The sequence below is a fragment of the Centropristis striata genome, chromosome 15 (genome assembly GCF_030273125.1).
Source record: "Centropristis striata isolate RG_2023a ecotype Rhode Island chromosome 15, C.striata_1.0, whole genome shotgun sequence".
NCBI classification, from domain to species: Eukaryota; Metazoa; Chordata; class Actinopteri; order Perciformes; family Serranidae; genus Centropristis; species Centropristis striata.
This window is the reverse complement of record NC_081531.1, coordinates 35,332,679-35,343,747: the sequence shown is the minus strand read 5'-3', so window position 1 is coordinate 35,343,747 and position 11,069 is coordinate 35,332,679. Positions and strand designations below refer to the sequence as shown.

The 11,069-nt window shown below is 36.9% G+C and overlaps 1 protein-coding gene across 1 annotated transcript; it reads left to right on the top strand.

The window, feature by feature from the left end:
- Positions 1–295: 295 nt before the first annotated feature.
- Positions 296–6,594, top strand: cnga2b (cyclic nucleotide gated channel subunit alpha 2b). The gene is made up of 6 exons (XM_059351109.1): positions 296–399; positions 1,580–1,690; positions 2,626–2,802; positions 3,838–3,945; positions 4,423–4,529; positions 5,105–6,594. Exons 1-6 carry the CDS (start codon positions 296–298, stop codon positions 6,592–6,594), a joined length of 2,097 nt encoding a protein of 698 aa, XP_059207092.1.
- The last annotated feature ends 4,475 nt before the right edge of the window (positions 6,595–11,069 follow it).

Below are 11,069 nucleotides of genomic sequence, written 5' to 3'. Positions count from 1 at the left end.
GTCATTTTGTGTCTTTATTTTTACATATACAGCAGCAAACATGACACCCATTCATGACAGATGACAAACCTCACCACAGAAAAACATCTAGAGCAGCACAAACATGACATGGACAATACACAGTGATGCCAGTGGAATCTACATATTCTTATACAGTGCTATGATGGCTGAGGGGACAAAACTTTTTTTGGAAGTGGGCCTTTCTGCAGTCCAGTACACTATATCTGCATCACAGAGGAGAAGACTGCAAAGGAGGCTGTAACATGAGTGTTTGTCCACAGCTGCAGGTGTGAAGATGACGGGCCAGGTGGCGCAGGAGAGAGACCGCTCACCGCACAACCTGTCGGTGAAGACCACCTTGGAGGAGGAGATCGGGAGAGCTGAGAGCATCCTCAGCAGGTGAGGACCACCATTAAAACCAGTAGCGGTTCTAGACCAGTTTTACTGTGGGGGCCAAGCAGGGGCCAGTGTTTAATCAGAGGGGCACATTAAAAAACGGCAAAGATGATATTTAAGCATTCAAAACCTTTATTTTAGTTAATTTAAAAATCTAATTTAAGTATATTTGGAAGATACAAATACATTGACACTTACCAACAATAACAACTATTTTTGTACGACAATGAGATTTCTCATTTTTGTGCACCATTACTTTTTTTATTTTGAAAGTGCAGTACAGTCAGAATGATCTTTATATATATATATATATATATATATATATATATAAACAAGCTTTTATTGCACAATTAAACTATTAGACAATGTACACATTCTGGGTTCCTTTTGTGTACAATGAGATATTGTTTGAACAAACAGGAAACTGTAAAAAAAATAAAAAAATAAATCCAATATTTTTAAAGCTTGTGTTTTGAAAAATAGCGTATCTTTTCAAGAGCAAAGTGAAAAGTAAATCCTTTCAGCTTCTGGAAAATTCCACAGATTGATTGTTTCTTTCACACACAGGAAAAAGCAAACATTGAGGGATTTTACAGAGTATATATACTAAAAATGATAAATTATTCATGTATTTGTTTATTTAATCTATTTATTTTCTTTATATGTATTATTTAAATATGTATGTTTAGGGGGAAAAAAATTGTTAATTGAGTAGTGGATAAGGTTTAAATAAGCATATTATGCTTCATCCTACTCCTTTTTGGACATGTTGTGTTCACATTATAGCTTTTGTTTTGACTATTGCTATTTTTTTTGTTTTTGTTTTGATTATTCTCATTGGATTTGTTTGTTTTTGAGTTTACTTTGTTGGGTTACTCGCACATGTTCGAAATAAAAGCTGAACTGAACTGAGTATGAGGTCACACAATCATCAGAGTAAATACTCAGAGTACATAATTTAGGATTAAGAGGCACCTCTTTACCAATAGTGTTTCCCACATATAATGGAAAAGAAAACCCTCTGGTTGTTGCATTTAATGCACATGTCAGGAATATGAAGCGATGATGTGCTGAATTAAACCTGAAGTAAGCAAATAAAATAGGCAAATAAAAGTAACAGAACCATTACAATGCAATGTGCAGCTGTGACTGAGAGAGTTTTCTGCTGTGTTTTCTCTCCCAGGGTGCCGTCAGTGTGTGATGACACATCCTCAGAGCTGCAGAGAGTCGCTGCCCTCGACCCTAACGGACGCTTTTCCAGAAATTCTTTTCAAAGGACCGGAGCCATCTCAAGGTAAAGCAACAACAACCCAGCTGTGTCTGCTTCCTTCACAAAGTTTTTAGAAAATGACTTAGAGAAGGTGAAACATTATTGTGCAGCTCTTATTTTGATGACAAAAATGTTGTTGATATTTTTCAGGTGAAACACTTTGTGTTCTAGCTGCACAAACACAGAGAAACAGTTTTCTCTGGTGCTGAATTCAGGAATCTTAACCCATAAGAACCCAGACCCAGTAATCCTTAAAAAGGAAAATTATGGTGGATATACCACCGACCAAGTGGACCTTATGATATTTCTTATTTTTAAATAAATAAACTAGACACATTTTCTGCTTACAGAAACACAAATTTGCCTTTTTCTTTGCATCTCCACAACATTTATCAAAATTGTGACATTAATAGTGCTGTTTAACAATAAATTATTTTTTTTAGATTTGTTTTTAACTAACAAAATAATATTAAATCAATAATAAATAAAAACAAATAACCATCTGCCTTTTTTGTTTTCATCTCCACAACGTATATCAAACTTGTGATTTTATTTGTGCTGTTAGACAACAAATTCCATTTCAGATTTGTTTTTAAGTAACAAAATAGTAATAAATCGATAATAAATAAATATAAATAACACTGCCTTATTGGACGGCTTCTCAACAAGCTACTGTAGCTGTAGAACACTAAAAAACACTCTTATGTACTTGAGAAAACATACATGAACATTACTAGAACATTTAAAATGTTTGTGACACCGTGTCACTGTGGGTTCTTATGGGTTAAGGTCGGAGGTCAAGGGACCACATTATAGATGTTTGTTGTTGTTGTTTCTAGCACAGTTTCAGAGCTCAAATGTAGCCTCACACCCTTCCCGACTAGATATCACAACATGGCAGAGTTGTTCTGCAGTTCTTTGAGTAAAGAAACTTCTTTTGTGTTTCTTGTTTGTGTCAGACTGGTGAGTCTGGTGGTGAGACTGAGGGAATGGGCCCACAGGAGCCTGCTGGAGGAGGAGGAGCGGCCAGACTCCTTCCTGGAGCGTTTTCGAGGCCCTGAGCTGAGAACGGCCCCCAGCCGCATCAGCAACACGCAACCAGACGCCAATGGCAACAATGCCAAAGGGATCTTTAGGTATGCCTGCCTGTGCAGTTTAATAAACGGTATATAAGTGACCAGCAGAACAGAAACACCAGATCATTGTGATGCAATCCAGCACTCCAAACAGCTCTGTAATAATACAAAAAAAATATTTAACCCTTTGAACCCCGACAAAATGTTTCAGGGCCTTTTGCTCTTTTTTACATTTTACTCACTGTGGCCTTGTATTTCACATATTGAACTATTTACATTTTTACAATCTCTATTTGCAACCAGTAGTATAACATCATGCACTGCACAAAAAGAAAAGTTGGGTGAACTCAAAATTTCAAGGCAACAAACTTCGATAAAATTTTAAGTTGGACAATTAGACTAAATATTTTAAGTTTTGTTTTTGAGTTTGCTCAACTCTGAATTCAGATTTTTATCAACTCAACTGTAAGTTGTACTAACTTATAATTTAACATTGTAATAACTTTTAATCCTTACTTCTGCTAACTTCTGTAATGTGCTGAATTGGCACGATTGCAACGCCGCTATGAAATGTCAGCTAATGTTGCGACCACAATTTTGAGTTAGCATTGATACGCTAATGGCTACTCTTGTAGCTCTAACAAGCAGCGCCGCTAGCATCAGTTAGCCGCTAGCATCAGTTAGCCGCTAGCATCAGTTAGCCGCTAGCATCAGTTAGCCGCTAGCTTTTGCTAATGACCGAATTTTCCCGCATTTCCCAACAAAGAAATAAGAGTTATCAGAACTATTGTCCCTTGTTGTGAACCCCAACTTAAAGATATAAGTAACAACAACTCACCAACTTGTTTTTGAGCAGACAACTGGCTTTCTTTGTTGTGCTAACTTACATTATTTATTTTTTTTACAGTTTTACCAACTTAAATCACTGTTTTAGCCCAAAAAATACAAGTTGGCCTTTTTGCAGTGTGGGGATCGCAACATTTTTTTTGTGCCCTCACCCTCGCCTTAAACACAAACTTCTTTGCAGTGATATGTACTATTTGTGTGTATTATTAAAATAATATTGTATTATTTGCAATCTCTCAATTCTTCCAGGAAAAAATGGAATTTGTTTGTGGTGTGCCCCTCCGATGACGCCTACTACCGCTGGTTGTTTGTTATCGCCACGGCGGTGCTCTACAACTGGTTCCTTGTTGTGGCAAGGTCATTACACCACGCCATCATATTATTATCATTATATACTACTATTATTATTATTATACCGGCCTTGTTTATTATTATTATTACTATTACTATTATTATATATTTATATATTATATATCATATTATTTTATTTATTATTATTTTATTTTATTTTACATTGTTACTATTTATTTATTATTACATATTATATACTATATACTGTACTATTATTACAATTATATACCGCCTAGTCACTATAGCATTGTTGCCATCATATCATCAGTATAATTATAATTACCATCTTTTTTTTGTTGTTTTTAACTTCTTAAGTGTTCTTGTTCTATTCTGTGTTTTTTTCTATTGTTGTTTTTATTTATACTACCTCAGTATCTTATACTATTGTATTTTATTGTATTTAAAATCTATCTATCTATCTATCTATCTATCTATCTATCTATCTATCTATCTATCTATCTATCTATCTATCTATCTATCTAGGGCGTGCTTTAACAGGTTACAGGTGGCCAACTACATCTGCTGGCTGGTGATGGACTACCTCTCTGACACCGTGTACTTAATGGACACTTGTGTCCGACTTCGCACAGGTAAGTTCTGGAAAGAACAACATACAGAAATAAAACATAAAAAACAAGAACTTTCAAAACTATGGACTAAATGGACTAAATATATATATATATCCTTTATTTAACCAGGTAAAAAAGTCTTGTTGAGATTTTAAAAATCTCTTTTACAAGAGAGACCTGGCCAAATATGGCAATCCTAATTAAATAATAATACAGTATACAGTCCTGATTTTTTCATTTGTTAATTATTTTATTTGTATTTTATTCCCTATTATTTATGTATATGTAGATATGAATTTATGGGATAGACACTAATCTACTCTAATTTGCCCCCGTTCTTCTTTTTCCAGCCTTATTTTTATTTTATTTGCTTATTTACCTTATTGATTATTCCAAGTTCACAACTATTAGTGTCTCACTATAAAATATAAATTTTGCAGGACTGTGACCAGTATGAAGAACATGATATGTAAATGAATGTAAATGTCTATTAACTCCTGCAACAAGTAAAAAAAAAAAAAAAAGTTTTAAAGGCATCATATGTTCATTTTCTGCTCAGCTGAATTTGTGCTCTATTCTTTATTTTTTCGTCTCAGGGTTCCTGGAACAAGGTTTGCTGGTGAAGGACCACGCCAAGCTCAGAGACAGCTACGTTCGAACGTTACAGTTCAAGCTGGACGTGTTGTCCATCCTGCCCACCGACCTGGCGTACATCTCCACCGGCATCCACACGCCACAGCTCCGCTTTAACCGCCTGCTTCGCTTCCCTCGAATGTTCGAATTCTTCGACCGCACCGAGACGCGCACCAACTACCCGAACATCTTTCGTATCGGCAACTTGGTGCTTTACATCCTGGTCATCATTCACTGGAACGCCTGCATCTACTACGCCATATCCAAATCTTTGGGACTCGGCTCGGACACTTGGGTGTTCCCAAACAACTCCAAACCTGAGTTTGCCTCCTTGACTCGGGCTTACGTCTACTGCCTGTACTGGTCGACTCTCACTCTCACCACCATCGGGGAGATGCCTGCACCGGTGCGGGATGAGGAGTACCTGTTTGTGGTGTTTGACTTTCTTGTCGGGGTGCTGATCTTTGCCACGATTGTGGGAAATGTCGGCTCCATGATCTCCAACATGAATGCCACCCGTGCCGAATTTCAAGCCCGAATCGACGCCATCAAACACTACATGCACTTCCGCAAAGTCAGCAAAGAACTGGAGACACGTGTCATTAAATGGTTCGACTACCTCTGGACCAACAAGAAAGCAGTCGACGAGAAGGAGGTGCTGAAGAATTTGCCAAACAAACTGCGGGCTGAGATTGCTATTAATGTGCATCTGGAGACCTTAAAGAAAGTGCGCATTTTCCAAGACTGTGAGGCAGGCCTGCTCGTGGAGCTCGTACTCAAACTACGGCCACAAGTCTTCAGTCCAGGGGACTACATCTGCAGAAAAGGGGACATAGGGAAGGAGATGTATATCATTAAAGAGGGGAAACTAGCTGTGGTGGCTGATGACGGGGTCACTCAGTACGCTCTTCTCACCGCTGGCAGCTGCTTCGGGGAAATCAGCATCCTGAACATAAGAGGTAGTAAAATGGGAAATCGTCGGACAGCCAACATTCGCAGTTTGGGTTACTCGGATCTCTTCTGCCTCTCCAAGGACAACTTGATGGAGGCAGTGACCGAGTATCCGGATGCTAAGACTGTGCTGGAGGAGAGGGGCCGAGAGATCCTGATGAAGGAGGGTCTGCTGGATGAGAACGCTGAGAGCGGCGGGCTGCACAAAGAGGACACGGAGGAGAAGGTAGAGAGGCTGGAGTCCTCTCTGGACACCCTTCAGACTCGATTCGCTCGGCTGCTCAGCGAGTACAAACACACTCAGCAGCGGCTGAAGCAGCGCATCACTCTGCTGGAGCGGCAGCTGAATCACACGGACTGTGGCGCAGATGCAAGCGACGATGTTGGTTCCGGGGCAGAGACGGTCAATGAAACAGACCCTGGGCCTGTCGCCCACACAGATGGGTCTCCTCGTCAGAGTAATGTGCAAATGAAGGACAAATTGAGCCCGAAAAAACACTAACTGTCACACTACAGAGGTTTTAGATTTTTCAGTTTAGCAGAGTGTAAAGAGATGTCTGCATGTCAATAAACATGAAAGAAAGTGGACATTGCTGTGGCCAGTCAGTCTCTGAGTTCTTGTCTATAAACCAGTGAGTTGCATGTGTGTTTAACCCATTGAGGCCTAAAACGCCTGTAAAACCTCTGGGCGATTTTAAAATAAGCCCCTAAAAACTTGAAGTTTTTCTGGAAATTTAACAGAAGTGTCAACGCTTCTACTAAATAATAGATTTTTCAGCCTCTGTAGCAGATAGAAATGAAATTCAAAAAGTATTTGAGAGCTTATACAAATACTACAAAATGACGTATCCGCTTTCCAGGCTTCAATGGGTTAAAGCATGAGTAGATTATGAGGCAGACATGCACGAAACCACCTGTCAAACACACAGACTTTATAGTTATTTCACCTCTTTTTGCATCTGTTGGTTTAGTCTTTTTGGAGTTGTTTTGTGGTTGTTTTGCATCACTTGTGGGGGTTTTTCCCCTACTTTTTAGTCATTTTGAGTCTCCTTGTAGTCATTTTCTGTATCCTGTATCCTTTGTAGTTGTCTCTTTGTGTCACTTTGCAGCTGTTTTGCATCTCTGTGTAATTGTTTTGTGTTAATTTGTGATAGTGTTGATCGTTTGTAGTTATTTTTGCTATGTTTTTTAGGTAGTTTTGCCTTCTTTTGTAGTAGTTTGCATCCATTTGTGTTGGTGTCTCTATGTGGTCATTTAGTGCCTCTTTGTGGGGTTTTTCACCTTTTTCATAGTTGTTGTAAGTCCTTGTGTGTCTTTGTTTTGCGTCATCTCTACACTGCAAAAAAGCCAACTTGTATTTTTTGGCCTAAAACAGTGATTTGATTTGGTAAAACTTGGAAATATAAATTACTGACATTTAGGGCAATAATGTAAGTTAGCACAACAAAGGAAGCCAGTTGTCTGTCTTTTTTTTGCAGTGTAGTTGTCTCTTTGTATTCATGTTTTCTTTGTTTGTGGTCATTCTGAGGCTCTTTCTGGTTGTTACACATCTCTTTGAGTGACACTTTATTACCATGGGCCTTTGCCTGGTAGGCCTGTTGAGTAATCCATCCATGCTTTATAGTTACTTAGGTAGGGAGAACACATCACTAATTTAACAAAAATGCAACCTATATTTCATATTTCAGACTAAAAAATCTTGGAAATTGCAGGTTGTTCTAGTTTTGGGCCACTTGTAAACATCTTGTGTTTGCTTGCATCAGCGGAGGGATTGTATATTACGCTCTGGCCCTGTACGCCTCGTCTCTTGCTACTCCTCTTGGGGAAAAAGTCCAAGGAGAGATGGTTGAAGGTGATTTGCTCACATACACAAACACAATTATTTTCCAGCATCCTTATGTTCCAGGTTAGGTCTGAGTCAGACATACTATGATGAATATCATCACATCCTTTTGACATTTCCTTCTATACTTTTGATGTTGAGGGGCATTTAACCATCTGAAAAGTATGATTTCTATAAAAGACTGGCAAAAATACACAGTTTATCATTGAAAGAAATTGTAAAATCAAGCGGTATTAATGTTGAAATTAGAACTTTCCAAAAGTCCTTGAACAGATTATTGGTTATGAAAGTTTCTGTTTTAAAAAAAGTAACCAAAACGAAGCTTAAAATTGTGATATTTTGTTTTTTTCATTCTACATGTCTAATTTAAAACGTTGCCAAAAAGAAACCGTTTGGAATAACTAGATCCTGTTAAAAACATTAAGGAGTGAAAAGGAGAGGCTGTTGTTAGTAGAGGTTGTAAAAATGGAAAAAGTTCAATATGTATAGCATGGAGACCTATTTTTTTTCCATCATTCATGGGCAACACAAAAGTGATGTATATAAATTCCATTTTATTCAAATAAAATAAATAAATAATAAGGACATGTCTAGCCATGATTGTGCTGATCCCATAGAGCTGCAGGATATATTTATGTATATACACATTTATATATACACATTTATGGTCAAAAGTTTTAGAACACACCAACTTTTCCAGAATTTAATTGAAAATGATGCAGTTTAATGTCTCAGTGTACTCTGAAATGAATGCACATTTGCAACATTTAAAATTCTTTATTGAGCATGATAGTGTTTTGGAAGTAAAAAAAAGATTCAAAATCACATTTTATGTTGGACTAAAAGACTAAAAAAAGACACAAAATGACCAAAAAAAGACACAAAATGACTTACAAAGACATGAAAAGAATTCAAAAATGGACAAAATAGCCCAAGACTCCATAGAGTTAAGTTGTTAACCCATTTCTTGTTCCCTGAAAAAGGCCTACTTGTATAATTCTGAAATGTACATTATTTTTCAGTTTTGGTTAACCTTACCTTTTTTATTTACCTCTGGCAGTTCACCACTTACCTTTGTACCCTTTCAAGCTGTTCATTTGACTTGAACTGCTTGAATTTCAATAAAAAACTGGAAAAATCTGGGTGTTCTAAAACTTTCGACCGGTAGTGTATATATCCTGCAGCTCTATGGAATCAGCACAATCATATATATTTGATATATTGCAGTAAAATAGAAAGCTACATGACTAAAATGTAAAAAGAGCAACAAAATGCCCTGAAGCAGCACATAGGGTTGGTTAAGGAGAGTATTATGTTCCTGGTGAAGTGACTCACTCATATGTGCAGCTTCTGTTTTCTTTCAGCTGTTCAGTTTATTTGTATTTGCTCTGAAATATACTTTTCCAGTCTTATATTAAATTGAGCAAGTCACTTAGTCTGTGTTTGTATTCAGTTACTCCCCATTTGTCTTTTGCAGACTCACTCTCTGCAGTGAGGGACTGGGGATTTTCCAGTTATTCAGCCCTCTGCATTCCAGGATATAACTCAACCACATGAGCAGTGTCGATAAGCACAGCTGGAACAATGCCTCTGCAGCAGCACTGGCTATTATAAAGAGGCAGGAGGTAATGAGTGCATATCTCCTTCATCCCCTGAAGGAGTGGATGGGATCAAGTACCACAGACAAATCTCCAGTTTCCTGTTGTGGGCTGGGCTAACAGCAAGAATATACACTACCGGTCAAAAGTTTTAGAACACCCCAATTTTTCCAGTTTTTTATTGAAATTCAAGCAGTTCAAGTCAAATGAACAGCTTGAAAGGGTACAAAGGTAAGTGGTGAACTGCCAGAGGTAAATAAAAAAAGGTAAGCTTAACCAAAACTGGAAAATAATGTACATTTCAGAATTATACAAGTAGGCCTTTTTCAGGGAACAAGAAATGGGTTAACAACTTAACTCTATGGAGTCTTGGGCTATTTTGTCCATTTTTGAATTCTTTTCATGTCTTTGTAAGTCATTTTGTGTCTTTTTTTAGTCATTTTGTGTCTTTTGGTGTCTTTTTTTGTCTTTTGGTGTCTTTTGTGTCTTTTTTTAGTCCAACATAAAATGTCATTTTGAATCTTTTTTTTTTTTTACTTTCAAAACACTATCATGCTCAACAAAGAATTATAAATGTTGTAAATGTGCATTAATTTCAGAGTACACTGAGACATTAAACTGCATCATTTTCAATTAAATTCTGGAAAAGTTGGTGTGTTCTAAAACTTTTGACCAGTAGTGTGCATCTTTTGTATCAGCCCTTTGTCAAACCTATGTTGTGAGCAGTTCATAAAAAACTCTCTTGACCTAAATATACATTTACATTAGATTAAATATGTTATAAGTAAATAATAACATAAGTGAGACTGCAAGTAAAGCTGAATGCCTTGCAAATTAAAAATACATCTATACTGCATGTGAGCTAAATGTGATTGAATTATTGAAGGTTTTTCAGTATAATCAGTATTTAATTGCTCTTTACACTGTATGTTTTCTTGTAAACATCACAAAAAATACATGGTTTATTGTAACAGAAACTGTAAAACCAGGCATTATCATCAGTATTTGAACTTTCCTTATTTCCTTATTATATGGTCCTTGGATTGATCATAGGTCATGAAAGTTTAAGTTACAAAAACGTAAACTAAATGAAGCTTAAAATTGTGATACTTCTGTCAAAAATGATTATCTTCTACATTTAAAATGTTGCCAAAAATTACCTGTTTAAACTAACTAGATCCTGTTAAAAGCATTAAATCCTGCTCCTCAGAGACACTTTGAAGCCATGATTGATTCTGCTGAGATGAACGGTCACATGACAAATATTCTACATAAGAGTGACATCAGCGTGTCATAAACATGACATGGGATGTGTCATGAACATTAATGACACTTTGAAGTAACATTAATGCTCATGATACTTGTCATGTCATGTTTCTGACAGGCTTGTGTGACTCTTATGTAGACACCTTCAAAATAAAGTGTTACCATATCTTGCTTAAGTCACAAAGGCATGTTCAAAAAATTGCCTAAGTCATTTATTTCTCTTAAGTTACATAATTTACACACAGTGTTATTGCTATGCCAATAGCCATC